Genomic DNA, 17,353 nt, shown 5'->3' with positions numbered 1-17,353 from the left:
AACAATTACTATCTTCCTCTAGGAAGTGCATCAGCCCATTCATTCTGGTGGCAGCTTAGGGAACAGAACAGGCAACAGATAGAAAATGAATCCAACATGATGTCCTGAAATCAGTACAATACCATCCTCTAGTTGCCAGGGGCCCTCAACAAACATTATACTACATTGAAAGTTAGCTAAAACATGTTAACTGACAGGTCTCTAAACCAGCTATGCATAGCAACTGGAAAAGGCATGAACTATTTACAGGGAGACTTGGATCTAAACTAGAATGGATTCTAATAAACCTGCAAAAATAGAATCATCAGCCCCAGCTCACAGTGCTGCAGCACAAATTGCAGTGATGACTGTGGATCACTGTGAATTTGGAAAGAGCTCACCAAAATGATTTGACTCTGCAAGCAGAAAAGCATTAAAGAGTATAGTTCAGCATAGTTTGTCTAAGCTCAGGAATCATGAGGACACCAATCTGAAACTCACAGGAGAACCATGTGTTCATGACTACAGATGTGTGTCACCACCCCGATCAGCCAAATGCTTTGTAAAGATGGGAGAGATGGAATCTAGGAAAACCTAACTCTATATAGAACCAGTTTCACAAGTTGGGTAAGATTTAAAAGGGAACATTGTTTATGACAGTATGGAAACTAGAATGTGTGATCATTCCTCCTCATATCATAGTATTTTGCAGGCTAGCCTGTGAATTTCTCCATTGTATGACAAAAAGCCATGTTAAATTATAGCTGTTCTCTCTGAGAATTCAAATTAGTATAAGACTGAGTCCTAAGGAAAACAAAAATACTCTGTACAGGAGGACAAAAACAAAAGTGTATATTTGATTCACTGTTTTATTTTGAATTTCCGAAGTAGTGCCTTGCATGTGGTAAGCGCTAAATAAATAGGTATTGAATGACTATACGAGTGAATAAAGATACGGTGTGTTATCAATAACCTCAGAGGACAGTGGAGGAGATACTCCTTGACTCAAGACGGATACTCGTGTCTACCTGAGCAGTTATCGCAGTCCTGCAGAGAAAAGCAAAGCAAACTTCACAGAAACCGTTAAGCACTCCATTGCTCTGCTCACAGATGAGGGGAACCTGGGTTGTTATGAATGACTAGAAATTAGCTAGATGGAAAGTAGAGGGAGCAGAGGATGTATATTCCAGACAAAAGGAAGGGATATAAAAAACATAATTGGTTTTGCGTGTTCAACCTAAAGGATGTATAAGATGGGAACAAGGTAGAAGGGAGAGAGTGATGGAAAATAAAGTTGGGGTGATAGATGTCTCTAATCATTGCCTTTTTAAAGCACACTGCTATTGATTTTTTAAAAATACATTTGAAGTCTCTATCTAGTATCTAATATCTTCATAATCTGGCTATTTACTAAGGTGCTACTAGCTCAAAAATTTTATCATTCTATCAACTCTTAAATATCCCATTTGCCAATATATAGAGAGCTATATGCAATTGGATCAAGTCCTGTGGAAACCTACAATTTTTAGGTACTCTTTATTTTTATCCATTGATTATGTTATGGTAATGAGGGTTATATTCAAAGAACAACTTAAGTTACCCAAATACTCTTCTTTCCCATTTCTCCTTTCCCCCCTGCTTTACTCATGGTCAGTGTTTACCGGTAGGTTCAATTATTGGCCTTCCAGGTAAGGGACAGTTGAACAGCATATAACTACTTATCACCCAAATCCTTATTTTAGGTTCCTTTTTAATATTTTTGCTTGTTACACTGGGTGAATGAGAGAGATTCAGGGGGCTCACAAATTTGTAGAAGAAGGAGAGAAAAAGAGGAAGGAAACTAATATTTATTGAGTGCCTTCTATTTACCAGACACTAAACTTAGCACGTTTTTATTTTTTTACTTAAATTAATATTTTCTTATACAAAACAACATAGGGATAATTATTACTTTCAGTTTATAGATAAAGGCTCAAGGTTATTCAGTGATTCGTGCAAGTTCTCACAGTTCATGTTCAGAAGAGCTAGGGTTCAAAACTAAATATTCTTAACCAGGAAGCTTGTGCTATTCTGTATTCCACAAGGGCTCTCTCTTTTATTATTCATTCTAATGCATCCCAAGTCAACTTTTTAAATGTTTATCTATGCAAGTGTCCCCTTTACTGTTTCCAAATTATTTCTCTGCCTTCTCTATACACTTTAATAAACTGAAGGATCCAAAGCACATGGTGTGATATTCGGGTCACATCCCTAGACAGAATGCCACATATGCCTAATGTTGTGTCTATAAAGTACTCAAATTAATTCAAAATTTAAACTTCTGTGCTGAAAAGAGATGAAATGATTGTCAACTACAGTTAATACTTTTTTAGAAAAGGAAAATTTGCATAGACAGCTCATTTTGTTTCCACATCCGATTTTAATATCTGGTTGTTCTTACCAAAGGACAGTCATGTTTATTTGGCACACACAAAATCCCCAGGCCTATTTTCATGCTTGCAAATAGATGATAAATCAGTAAATACCATTATTCTTTAATGACACAAACAACAAAGTGGTCCAAACAAGATTTGATAAATTAAAAAAAAAGTTCTCTGAGTAATTCTTTTTACTTCCCCTAATGTTCAATCTATTCCTTCATTGTTCTATTTTTCTTTTGAAGCAAAAGTCTCAGAAAGCAAAATTCTAAAAAAAAAAAAAAAAAAGTTTATATCCCATAAGGTATCTTTAAGATAACTGAGATAACTTCAAGATAACTAACCATGTGCCCATTTATCTCTTCGTTTTTCTCTTTCAAAAATCCTCAGAATTAGAATTCTCTGTAAGAACCAGAAAAGATTGCTAGCAAATTGACAGCAAAGCTCTGAATCAATTCATAACTTTGAATAGCATACGGACAACAACACACACGAGCATATGCAGTGTATCTAAATTACATCCATAGGAGTCAGCAATCTGAGAACTGAACTGTCTTCTATAACATACACTGAAAAATAGATACTGTGCTGTGCTATGTCTGACCAGAGCAATAATTTTAGGATTTTCAGTTTTTGCAAAGGAAATTCTTAGCTTCTGAGGGTACTCTTGTATTATGATTTTAAAAAAAAAAACATACAAAAAAGATTCTGAGACGATACAAAATAACAAGAGTTTTCTAAAAACTACTTAAGCAAAGAAAATCTAGTTTTCCGAACCAAGCTATACAGTCACACTGAACTCAGAAAGTGGAAGTACAGATCTGTTATCTATTTTTCTTAGCTTGCACATCGTCCTTAATTACAGTTTAAACAACAAAATAAAACATAAATGGCTTTTTATCAACGAAACATGGCTGGAAGCATAAACAATAAATTATGAATTACTGAAGCAGAAGCCTTTTTGGATCACGTATGCATAATGCTATTCTGCATATTCGGAATCCCAGTTGGCCCTTCTGTTTCATGCAAATTGAGCACCACCTTTTATGATTTAACACTGAGGAAAAACACCTTACTTCATATGGGTAAAAGCTAACACCATATACGAAAAAGACCTCTTATCAATGTTTGATGCTGTGGAAAAGTCTACTATGTGAGCAGAGTAGACAGGGTCACCATATTAGAAGCATGCGTGTATAGGTATTCATTATCACACTCAGCCAAGCACACAGTTTTCACTTGATGCTTGGTATGGTAGCCTGAGAAACCCAATAATAATGAATCCACTGTCACTGAGGGATGGAGGCTTTTTAAAGACCACTTGAGGAAAGAGATGTTATTTAGGAAAGTCCTCTGTTAGTTGCAAAGCAGCTTGGTGTAATGGAAGAATTTAACGAGACTGATGGTGTCCAGGAAGAGGACAGTTGGCTTACCAAGGCCCTCTTTGCTGTGTGGATAATCAAGGAAGGCTTTTCAGGTCTAATTCAGCCCAGATGGGGCAGAGCTGGCTTAAGGTGGAGGAACAAGGGACTATGTCATCCTGGAAACCAACATCCTGAATACAGGAGAGGTATGCATGAGGATTCAGCTGGAGAGAGGATGGAGGGCAGAGGACCAGCTCTGGCTGGCTTGGAATGTGGGAAACCTACTTCCACTTTCAAGCAGTAAATTTTAGTTTTGGGACAAGAGGCGTCTGAATTAAGTTGACATTATTCAAAAAAGCAAAGTAAGACTAATTTTCCAGCTTATACAAAATGACTCCCACAGAGTCTGTGTGTTGGGAGGTTGTGGATGATTTAAAACAACTTGATACGCTAGAATGGAATGTCATCTTAACAAATTGGAAATTGGGATTAGCCATTTTATGGAGAAAGCTGAGTTTAATATTGGCAAAGGAGAGAGGAAAAAAAAAAGCCTGCATATTTAAAACCAGGTCCAGGAATCCCAGCTATTTCGTGGCTGGTAAATATTTTCATTCTTTCCCCACCTTCTCATCTTCCTATTTTTTTCCCTTTTATGTTTCTATGATAATGCCCTTTAGACTGCAATACATTGCAATGCGTACTAGTGAGGATCACTAGTTTCACAACTACCAGTGAGGCCAATTTCAGAACTACTGTACAACATTCAAAAATCAAGAGAGTTAAAGCTGCAAAGGGGCCTGGTTGAGAATGATAAGCCATCTCTTCCATGAAGAGATGGAACATAGCATGGAAATTTAGGAATTAATGGATTCACGTAAATAGGATCTTGTCCCATTTCATGATGAGTATTTTTCTATGTGCCAGACATTGGGATAATAGCTGTCTAAGCCCTCGGTTACTCATATCCATCAAAGCACACCTAAGGGGTAGATAGGTAGTATCTGGTATTACAGATGACGAAACTGAGGCTTAAAATAACTTGCCTGCAGTCAGTATTCTCACAAGGGATGTTTCTAGAGGATAAAAAGACATGAAACACATAGTGATTGAAGTTGACCATTGAGTTGAGATGGAATCCCCACCAAACAAAGCATGAATTATACTCTAAACAGGTAACCATGGAATGGATATTGAGATAACCCAAGACACACTTATTTCAAAGCTCTAATCAGCATCTCCATTATCTAAATTAATTATCACAATCGTGCCTTTAGAGTAAGGTTCTTGTTAATAGAATTTTGGTTAAAAAAGAGTCATCAAGAGGAGAAAAAAAAAATATTAGTGTCATCAGATACTCTGGTTCCCCCTCTGTCTTTCCTTAAGCCTAATCAAGCTATAACTGAGGCCAAGTCTATGTCTTTCCTTCCCACAGACCCTCTTTAGGGCAGAGTTTTATGTTTATTCTTACTTCTCTATACATGTGATTCAAATATTTCAGTATAAAACATGAAGACTCCCATTTCTCCAGCCTGCTTTCTGGCAATTTCAATCAAATCTTTTAACTACAACATGCAGGCTGGCGAAGATCATGTTTCTGCCGACCTCAAATTTTCTGCATGCAAGAGATTTCTGTATCTGGAAGAGGTTCATTTATCTTCCCTGACTTGTTAATATGTAATTGCTGAGTATCTTCTGTTTTCACAATTAGAATGGAAGCCACTACTGAAATGCTGTCAGTCAAACTCCTTTTGTTTATAAATTCATCCAACTGGAAGATGAAGAAACCGATGTCTGAGCTGTATAATTGAGAAGATTCAAGGTGTTGTGGTTGTTTGGTGTGTACATGTGATGTGAGTGACTCATCACATTTTTGACCTTTGTTTTCACCTTTATCTGTATTGAAGTTTGCTTTCCTATTCTGGCTGAAATGTAATTCTCATATATTCAGAAAGAGAATTATTTATGAAATCATTCAACTGTATAGGAGACAAGAGACAGTTAATTTCTATCTCATTTTGGTTTTGATTATGAATTAGTCAGCTGAAAATTGCAGAAGGACCAAGCTGTATGAGAGAGGAGAATGATCACAGCAACTTCGAATTGAAAGACATGCTGCAAGTTTCTTAGAAAATGCCAAATACTGAAACCATCTCCCTTAAAGATCCAATTAAAAAGAGGGTTCATCCACCTATCAATTATGGATTTGAATATATTGGCTCTCTCAAAATATTAACCTTCATCTGGTGGGCTAGGACTTGTAAATCATGAAGTTCTCAGTGGAGAGACATCAGCTATTGACCATTTTACAGTCCATCTGAAGAAGGAAAAACAATTCTGAATATGAGTTTATCATTTGATTCTCTCATGTTTCAAACATAAAATATACCATAGTTTTAAAATAAATAATGTCTAGTATTTGAATTTTTTTGGTTGTTTTGTGTTCTCTCATCATTAATAAGGAATGAGTAACAGGCTCACAAGACATCTTTTCATCTACCTTCTTATCAGTATACCTCTACCATTTTAAACCTGAAAACTTCTTTCCATTGCTTTGTTTCTAAATGTTAAGAGGAGACAAACTGTGTTTTTTTCCTACTTTCATGGAAACTATCCAGATGCCAAAAAAGTGAAACAAAACTCATGTATTTCTGATCCAGGAAAAGGGAGATAGAGTATAAACTTGACATATCTGTTCCAAAGACCTGTGTCCGTGATTTATTCTATGGAGATGTTGAATATTTGGATCCTAAATCCAAAATCACAGAGAACATATGTCCTAGTTTCCACAAGACAGTCCTGGTTTATGGTGTTTCTAGGCATAAATATAAATATAAATAGCAACCCCTTTCACTTTAAAAAATATCCCAGTTGGGACAATATATGGTCACTCTTTGCAAAATAAATCAACACATAATTTTAAATAAACAATCATGGCACAGAGAGTGTTCTTTCTGTGCATTTTGTGATACCTAGCATCTTTTTTTTTTTTTTTGTAATTATTTCACACACACACACACACGCACACACACACACACCTGTGAGGTAAGTCAAAACTTAAATCCTATTTTCTAGTTTCAAGATAAAACATAATCCACATGCCTTTAAATATTCTACTACAGGGTTTATTGAAATGTGTGATGGGGCATGAAGAGTTTTCCTAGGTGTACAAACTTTTACTTTGTACTAATTCTAAAAATTAGAGAAAACACTTGAAATTCATCCACTGTAGGACTAAAATCTCCTCTTTAAAGGGTTTAGGGCATAATAAATATAGTACAAAACTACACTTTCACAGGCACCCAGTAACTACCTCTCATTCATGCAACATATGTTTACGCAGTGTCTTTGACGGGCCATACCTGTAATGGGCACATCTTGAAATTGCAGGATGCACAGAAAGCGCCAAGGAGCTCAGACCTTTGGGATGGGAAAACACTTCTTCCCAGAGAATCTTTAAATGTAGGGCATTTGATATGCAAAAATAATGACTAATACCTATTAGCTCACAATCAAAGTAAGCATGGCTCACACTTCTGCACAGACTTTCAGCTCAGTTTGGAATTTCTGAGGGGGCTCTCATCTTAGGCGTGGTCACGGGACTTCCACAACAAAAGAAATGTTGGCAGTGTTATCCAAAAAACAAAGACAATGTACTTGGATTAGAGCTCCTAATTCAGGGAGGCTAACACATGTAACTCCTCTATTGAGGAGAAAGATCAAGATTTCATTTCCTTAATGTTGAGAATAGTGGAAGCCAGCTGAGTGAGTAATATCTATATAATAGCTTTCTCATTTCCTTTTCTGTGATGCATCCACTTTATCAAAGCATCCCCAAAGAACTAAGAAGCATTTTGTTAAAGGGTAAGGCCAGAATATATTTAACAAGGGCCATAAAATGTTACTTCACTTCATAAAGGAAGTTTTACCAAAATTCACTACCTCCTTGAAACAGAACAGAGAAAATGAACCAAATGTCATGAGCCAAATTTTACTCTTCAAATTGAGCATAGTTTTTATATAGACCATTCATAAATCTAAACAAATGCCTATAGTAAAGCCAGAAGACAGCCCCAGATGATACATTTATTCTGCTAACCATTCTAAAACAGCTGAAACTAAGGCTTAAATACTTCTGAGCCAAAATAGACAGCTAAAAATCCTTGTTAGATGTACAGCAGCTTAGAAAGAAAAATGCACAGATGAGATAGACTTTTTTTAAATGATCTATGACCTTCATATGTAATAGACAATAGTTAAGGGAAATGGTTAATCCGAGGTTGGTTCTCAAGAAATAATGAAATGGATTAAATGTTTTCTGTGAGTAAAAGACTTAACAATAAAATCAGTTCATATTAGCTCCAAAATAATACTGATAAGGAGTGTCCTTCAAGAAGGATTTTCTGATCTAACTGCTATTGTCACAGTTGGTACAGGCTTAAAACAAATACCTCTAATGTGTACCCACAAACCAGACGAAATTAGAATAGGCTTTCCCTAAAGACTTGGTAAACATTCAATTAAAACTTAACAACTGCAAAGTATAAGCCAGCCCCTCCTCTATCAGATATCTCGGTATAATGTACTTGGATAACATCAGATATCTCAGTAAAATTACTGGAACTTTCACAGGGGTTAAATCTTACTGTCCATTTTTTTTTAAAGTAAGGTGATTGAGGTATTCTCCAGGATAAAACTAACTTGCACATTCACAATTCCCTTATCTATTGTTTCAATATTGGAAAGAGGAAGTGATGTAATTACCATGCCTTTAGGCTGATAAGCTAAGTTTCAACTGCTCATAGGTGAAGAAAAATTATTCTACTGATATTTTCAGTCAAATTATGAAATCACATCCTATTTTCCAATGTATATTCTACCCTGTTTCACAATGCTAATATATTTACCTTCATTTTTCTTGATGGTAAAATTCGGATTGTTGACCATTTCTGGAAGAAGACTGTATAAGAAATAATGTCCATTTTTGGGATCATCTTTGTCCATGGCACTCACTGTTTGAATGACCTGTAACATAAAACTTGGTGTCAGCACTTCTGATGACATCAGAGGGCTTGCACTGCCTTTGAAAGCTGAGTGACATTCCTTTAGAAGAGTGATACTTTGGTCCAAGGAATATTTTTCAGTTTTCTAAGTTGTTATGGATGGTTCACACCAAGAATAAGGAGAAACATTCATCACTTTAAAACCTAGCTTTGATAAGTTAATGAAAATTAGGGTCATTACTTTTGTGTCCATTTGGTATCTGTGGCTTGAAATAGCAAATTTAAGGGTATTTGAAAATTCCACTGGGCAATTACAGGCTTCTTTCCACTTTGAGTATGTACGGGCTTCTAGATTGAAATCTGGAATTGTTACAGTGACTGTAGTGTGGCTCTTGGGAGGATCTTGGAGGTGAAGTACTTAAATCTTGAATCCTCACAACTCCTCTTTCATTTTACTCATTAGGTTACAAGTGTTTGCCAAATAGAATGTTCCTTGGCACAAACATCACTGCCACAAACCTTTCTGAAGAGTTGCATCTGTTCCCTCCCAATAATGAATACTGTTTTTAAAGCTAGTGGATAACACATGCAAACAATGCTTTGGAGTGTATCCTGAGATGAATAAATTATAGGGATTAGAAGAATTACCACCGTGCAGAGAACTGTTAGGATAGATACACATACTCAGAATTGGTGCCAGTTGAATGTGCTTATTTCATTTGCAAAGCTGCATTAACTTAGTGCTAAGTTGTTCCTTGGGATGTCAGAGAATTAGCTTAATAATTCATATTTATTAGTCTGTGATATTAATCACTTCAAGATGAAACACTGGGCAACAGCTAATGTAGTAAAAATTATAGCTTATACTACTACTGTAAATAGTTACAACATAATTTCTACCAAAAAAAAAAAAAAAGCCTATGAAGCATGACAGTCAAGGGTATAATCAGATTTACCGTAAAAAATTAACAGGGAAATACTCTTAGGTTTGTGAAATTTAGAGAATATAATTATGATGCCTAATGTTATGTCAGTTTGAACAATTATGTGCCATTGAACTTTGCCAGTATCATTAAAGAGAAAAAAATGGATCACTTCTTTTTGAGAAAGAGACATCATTGCCTTATAACTTATCACCTAAATAAGATGAGAACCACAATTTAAGAACATTTTCAATAGCTGTGAAGTTTTGCATTGTATCACCCACATGCTATACGATAAGCAGTGCATCAAGGTTATTTGGGGCATAAATGAAATAACTTCTCTCATTTTCTATTTCTCCATTTTTGTAAATGGAACATATTCCTACTTTGTAGGTGTTTTACTCTTGTTAAAGACCTTGTGAAATGTCTTATAATTGTACTTAGCTTGAGTAACAATATAACAAAAAATAGCACAAAATATAACTCATGGTGAAGACAGTGAGACAGTCATTAAGTTGATGGACTCTGAAATAAAGCTGCCTTGATAGAAGTCATAGTCTTATCCTTTACTCATTGCATGAAATGGAGGGATTTACTTAACTCTTTGAAACTCAGTATTCTTGTATTCCTAAATTTTAAATAAGAAGGATACTCTTCTCATAGGGTCGTTTTAATTCTTTATGTAAATTCATGTCAACCTGTTAATATAGTGTCTGGTTCCTAGTAACTGTTCAACGAGTATTAGTCATCATCATTATTATTTTTTGTTTAGGTCACTGCCATTTATTCATGACACAGCACGTTGATAATGTAACAACTTAGATGTTACACAAACAGGGGCCTCGCTTCCATCAGATTAGGTGGGAAAGCAATTATATTTACTATATCTAGACAACTAGCATATTTGCCTTGACATTTAGGTGCAGAGAGATTCCTTGGGCTTCTAGTTTTATAAAGAAGAAAGAATTAAAGTACAAGGGAAAAAACTGTGAAACACAGATGACTCTTTTATAGACAACCTACGTGTACAAATATGTAACAGAATAATTTGACAAGAGCCTTCTTTTAGGCAGTTATGAAGAACAAAGGGGGGAAAAGTTACTTGTGAGCACATGTAGCATCGTCTTCTCCCTTTACCCAATTTTGCTTCAAAAAGACTTCTATTCCCAAGTGCACCTGTTGAAGAAATCATTCCTGAAGTGTGTGAGCACATGTGAAGAAAAAGAGCAAACAAAGAAAGGATGTCTCCACAGTGGCTGTTTCAATTTACATTCCCACCAACAGTGCAAGAGGGTTCCCTTTTCTCCACACACTCTCCAGCATTCATTGTTTGTAGGTTTTTTGATGGTGGCCATTCTGACCTGTGTGGAGGTTCCTTAAAAAACTAAAAATAGAACTACTGTATGACCCAGCAATCCCACTACTGGGCATATACCCAGAGAAAACCATAGTTCAAAAAGAGTCATGTACCAAAATGTTCATTGCAGCTCTATTTACAATAGCTAGGACATGGAAGCAACCTAAGTGTCCATCAACAGATGAATGGATAAAGAAGATGTGGCACATATATACAATGGAATATTACTCGGCCATAAAAAGGAACGAAACTGAGTTATTTGTAGTGAGGTGGGTGGACCTAGAGACTGTCATACAGAGTGAAGTAAGTTGGAAAGAGAAAAACAAATACCGTATGCTAACACATATATATGGAATCTAAGAAGAAAAAAAAAAGTCATGAAGAACCTAGGGGCAAGATGGAAATAAAGACACAGACCTACTAGAGAATGGACTTGAGGATACAGGGAGGGGGAAGGGTAAGCTGTGACAAAGTGAGAGAGTGTCATGGACATATATACACTACCAAATGTAAAATAGATAGCTAGTGGGAAGCAGCCGCATAGCACAGGGAGATCAGCTTGGTGCTTTGTGACCACCTAGAGGGGTGGGATAGGGAGGGTGGGAGGGAGGGAGACACAAGAGGGAAGAGATATGGGAACATATGTATATGTATAACTGATTCACTTTGTTATAAAGCAGAAACTAACACACCATTGTAAAGCAATTATACTCCGATAAAGATATTTTAAAAAAACACATGAAAAGATGCTCAACATCACTTAAAAAAAAAAAAAAAAGAGGATGTCTTATATTCTGGGGTGGGAATCATTCGTAACTAAGAGCATTCTTAAGGTGTATTTAATGGATAGAGCTCCTACAAGCAATACCATTTCTAATATTTCTAAGTCATCTGCATGAAAAAGACTCATACGTGCTGGCGAGTGAATCTACATGTTACGCTCTCACAACCAAAACAAAAGAGGCAATAATTTAGCTTACCTGAAGTAAATGAGTATAATTACCTGTCATACCACATCTCAGAAGTTTGGCCTAAATATTACATCTGCAATAAATATTTTTTCCACCATTTATTTAAGCCAGGAAATCTGTTAGACATGCAACTTCTTGAGCTTGCTGAACCAAAAAGTCTTGGGACAGGGCCTAGAAATCTGCATTTTAAAGTCTTGTAGGTGATTCTGATGCATGCTTAAGCCTGGGATCCACTCTTTTGAGTCAAGGGAGAAGATTGGTGTCCATAGGTCTCTTATTACTGTTCATTAGAAGAGTTTGTACTGTCAAGTTCACATCAAAATCAGTGCATGATGTGTTGGGAAAAAAGTGATGAAATGGTGAATCTTTAAATTAACTTCCAAATATCCTATGAACTGGATATGGTTAAGACTTTGGTTTAAACCATTTTTGACACTTCATTTTATTTTAATGCAATGGCCACTGTCTGATCATTTTCTCTTAGAGTAGATGCCTGGTAGATCACTTGAAGGACCTTATGCTATTAAAATGCATTAAGTTACCCATGTTTAAAAGGCTGAAATTTTCATTGATGTAGTAACATCTGAACACATTTGGCTTTAAACAACAGAAGAAAAAGAAGAATGGATTTATTCAAGGAAGTGCACCTCCACACAAGCAGATTTTATAGGTACACTGAGTTGATGGCAAATGAAAACTGCATGCATTTCCCACTGTGAGCTACTTTGACATCAGTTGATTTGTAAGTAATTGGACAACTATTTCATGAAAATGACATAAAAATTTCTGAAGAGGTCATAGATTTTTAGTAGTAAATATACAGCATTTAGCTTAAATATTTTCCTTTCTAGCAATAAAGTTAGGATGCAGTTGAAAAATCTAATGCTTGATAACTTATTGTGGATTAATTTCAAGGGAAGCTAAAAGCTAATATACTTCTCTATCAGAAAAACAAAGCATATCTGAGATTGGGCATAAGGAAATGAATTTCAGGGCCATACTTGAATTTCCATGGGAGCAGACTCTGATCTATTTCTTGAGAGTACTGATTTGAAATCAAATGACCTTTCTAAGCATAAAACTGAAAAGAAATTTTTTTTTAGAACTGTCGGCCATATCATAATTCTGACTCTTTTTTAAAAAACTATTCATTGTTTATCAATAATGCTAAACCTCAGATCGCTTTAATTAATATAGTTTATTAAACATTATTTTAGATTTTTATAGTAACTCAGAAGTACTTAATAGTAGTAGGTTTCACTGTCATTATTAACTTTTCAAAAGGCAAGCAGCCAGCAAACAAACACATTTCTGATTATCTGATCTGTTGACAACCTTAAAACTCTCTTGGAATCTATTAGAATATCCCCTGTGAGTTCCTGTAGTTATTGTTCATTGATTTGTTCTTAGATGATGAGTTGGGTTTTCCCCCCCCCCCCTCGCTTGCTGTTAGAACAGTGTCTGGCACATTGTAGCTTTTTAATAAGTATTGTCTAAATGAGTAAATGAATGGATGAATAAATAAATCATGTCAGGCATGTTTTAGCATCACCACTAATTCTTACGTAACTTTGAGAGGTAGGTATGAAGAGACTTATCAGAACTCTAGTGCATCAAAGACATTGTAACATCTGATCCCAAGTAAATTGGATAACAAACTCCCTACATCTTCCTGCCCCGCATGTCAGACTGCCTCAAAATCTTGCTGGCATTCATATCTTCTGCACGTGTACTTCAGTTAAATTGGGGCTTAGACTTCCAATATTTTGGAGAGTGCATAAAGATGAACTTATCCATTCTTGACATTCATGTTCTTTGCTTTATGGATATTAAGGTTCCCTTTTGATTTCGAAGGTGGTGGAAAGAGAGTGAGTGAGAAGAGGAGACATCAAAGGCAGTACAGCATAATTTTTGGTTTTCTGTTCATTCTTTTGCCTATTATTGATAGTTTATTTCTGGTTACCAATGTTAACATTTGGTTTTCTATTCATTCTTTTGCCTATTATTGATAGTTTATTTCCGGTTACCAATGTAAACGTTCCTGAAATACTAGCTTCTATTTCTTAGAGCAGTAGTTTTCAACTTGAGGAAGGAAAAGATGATACATGAAAGTAAAATTGTATGAAATTATTTATATATGCACATATATGAAGGAAAAGTCCAGAGCTTTTATCAGATTATCAATGGTGTCCATAACTGAAGGGAACAAAACAAAATAGGCTAAGAGCCATCCCCTGAAAGAGCGGTCTTTGCAAATACAAATTTTGTCTACAAGAGAAATCAAGTTATACCAATGATGACTAATTGAAAAAGGAGGACATACAGGAATTTGAGGAAACTATATTAAAACCCACATGACCCAATTATCCTCAGTTATTTCAAAACTGTATAACATAGTTCAAAATGGGTGCTGCTCATATCCATTTAATGGACAGTTCCTGGATACTTCTTTTATAATTTGTAAGGCAATCCAGTTTCTATCAAGATTTTTCTTTTCCTCCCCAAAGTGTTGTCCCATGTCACATTTCTTTGCATGAATATATCCTTGTCTTTAAAAAGTATTAGGTGGCTATTTAGAGCATGTATCTTAGAGGTCTGACCTATAGAAAATACAACAGGAGAATGTAGATTAGATTGTATATGTTTCTTTTAAACACTAAGTGAAGTCCTCAGTCCTCTCTGTAGACATTTGGGGCCTGTGCCTTCATTAACCCACCACAGAACTTCTGACATTTTCCTCAGTTTTGTTCTTTTTCATTCCCTTTCCCTTTACTGTAACTAAGTTAAGGTAAAATGATACAAAGCAAGGACTCTTAAAGGATGTATTTATACAAAGTTTGAATTTTCCAGTTTCTCCTGTTTCTTATTTTCTGTTGCTTGTCTCTGCATATTTCATCTGTATTTTGTGCATCTCTGAAATGATCAATATTTTTGAAAAATTACTCCATCACTTGCTCTGCTTTGAAAACCTCATTAGTAAAGTCCACAGTTTTTAACATAATTTAGAAGTCTCAACTGCCTTTTTAGTCTTATCTCCTCTCCATCTTCCACTACACAACTTCACAGGAATATTTCCTGATGCCTCATTAATATCATAAACATTACTTCCTAGGCTGAAAATGCATCCTATTGTTTATTCTTCTGAAGCAAGATTTTTCCAGCTGGCTTCCATTTGCCACTAGTTGTATAGTTTTCTCTGAAGGAAATTCAAAAGATTTTATAATCGACTATGTTTGGTAAATGCCCAAGACCATTTGGTTCTAGCCCTTTGGGGATTCATATGTATTTGTAAATGCAAGGGGATCTTACAGTTAAACAAAACAAGTAGAAGATAATGTTCTTTAATTTCGTTTAATACAGTGGTTCCCAATCTTATTGGGAAAAACATGCGCGCGCACACACCCAGACATACCACACACCATACCATATACTGACATGCTATACCCTAAAAGTGTTTCTCAGGCTGTCCACTTTAAGACACGCTATCCTCTAGAACCCCATATGAGTCTTAGAGGCCCGGAGACCTCTTTAATCTCCTTTTGAAGGTGTTGTGTCTGCGTAGCTTGGTGGTTATAGCACTAATTCCATTTGCATCTCTGCCCTTCCAATAATACATCAGCTTCTCTTGGTACCCGATCTTACCCAATTTATGTCACTAACACAAAGCCTAATAAGACTAAAAGCTCCTAATAGCTATAGTGTCAGTTTTACTTCGTTGAAAAAGACGTGCTCATCACCATGGCTTCCATGAACAAATAAAAACAAGCATACACGTGTGCGTACCATGCGTCCATCTAAATTCTTATTTACTAACTTGTAGGTTGAAAATAAGATGAAGAGAGAACATCAGTCAGTAGCAACCCAAGATTTGTAAACAATCCCTTATACCATTGTTTTTTCTGTGGATCATCAATCCTAGTATTTAGGTGAAGGGCCAGAATAAAGCATGTGGATTTGGAATCATGCAAGAGGTTCAGCCAAAGCATATAGAGGCTGCAAACATGACTTCAAAAAAGATTTAGATTGTATGTGTTCCTGTAAGTTGATTCTGCTGTACTTTAAACAAATAATTATATTAGCCCACAGATTCATATGGGGAGGAACGAAGTACAAGCCCTTTCTTCACTCTTGACAAATACACTTGTAAATTATCAGAGGAAGAGTTATTCTAATACAGGGGAATAGACTGTCCTCTTTTATATTGACCCATTTAGGCATTGTTTATAGTGTTTTGCTCCAAATCAAGGATCATAAATATATAACAATAACAGCAATAAAAACAACAAAAACAATACTAATAAAATATTTTGCCTTTGAAACTATGAAACTAGTTAAAATATATACTAATAATTACAATTATTTATTGAGCACTTGATATTGAGCTAGATATTTCTAAAATGTGAGAGTTTAAACTAGCAGAAGTTAAGACCCAAGGTCACAAAACTAGTACATGGCAGAGCTGTGACTCAGATTGTGCTAGTTTCAAACCTTCAAAAATTCCGAGTTTTTTTCACTTTTTTGCCTTTGTTTTTTTTAGCTTTTCCCCCTCTGTCAAAATTGCACTCTAAAAGTTATACTTCTATTAATGACTCTCTTGAAATGTTTTTTTTTACATGTGACTTCTTCAAATATTGTTTTATACATTCCACTAATTTACCTTCCCCTTATTTCACCTAAAGTAAAATGAAAATCATATTTTATGCATTTTGTTGAGGCCATCAATTTCATCTGTTCTAAAATCAATCCTGTCTCTCTCTTGTGTATGCAGATAGATCCTGAAAGATGCCCTCTGGCAGGAAAGTTAAAATTAAATCTCCTATGTTTATTGTTTCATGAGTGTTATAAAATGCCATAATTTCATTTCATTGTTTCACATTTATTAGAAAAAGACCAACAGAAACTAAAAAAATATATAAACATGGTAGCAAACTCATTCATTGCTGCTATTTATCAAGGGATAATTCTACTTTTCTTATTATGTGGAATGCTTTTGAATAGAGTGTGTTATGGATCACAGGAGTTGTTTGTTTTCTTTTGTTCCTTTGAAGAGTGCTCACTCTTGATCAGAATCTTATTCTCATTACTATTTTTCTAAAAAGTGTGTCACACAGGCAATGGAATTTCAAAGTCTGCTCCTTGGGAAGCATTGTGAAATCCCAGAAAGTACAGGGACTGGGGCACCTCCAAGAATAGACTTTGAAGCCCATCTTTCCTACTTTTCATGGCCTTAGTTAAGACCCTTGCTCGTTTATCAGCCTCAGCCCCCATATCTGTAAAATGTCATTGCAACACCAAACTCCCAGAACAGTGATATTGATTGCATGTTAGATGTCTGTATGTAT

General features: G+C 35.5%; 1 protein-coding gene across 4 annotated transcripts in view; it reads right to left on the bottom strand.

Annotated features, from left to right (window-relative positions):
* CDH8 (cadherin 8) overlaps positions 1 to 17,353 on the bottom strand; it is a 370,300-nt gene that overhangs the window by 49,774 nt on the left and 303,173 nt on the right. For all 4 annotated transcript variants that reach the window (XM_068527304.1, XM_068527303.1, XM_068527305.1 and 1 more), the window contains one exon: positions 8,665 to 8,782. In XM_068527304.1, the coding sequence (XP_068383405.1) occupies positions 8,665 to 8,782 (118 nt within the window). The remainder of the gene's footprint in view (positions 1 to 8,664; positions 8,783 to 17,353) is intronic.

The sequence above is a fragment of the Eschrichtius robustus genome, chromosome 19 (genome assembly GCF_028021215.1).
Source record: "Eschrichtius robustus isolate mEscRob2 chromosome 19, mEscRob2.pri, whole genome shotgun sequence".
NCBI classification, from domain to species: domain Eukaryota; kingdom Metazoa; phylum Chordata; class Mammalia; order Artiodactyla; family Eschrichtiidae; genus Eschrichtius; species Eschrichtius robustus.
The sequence above is the reverse complement of the archived record's forward strand: the minus strand, read 5'-3'. Positions and strand labels throughout refer to the sequence as shown.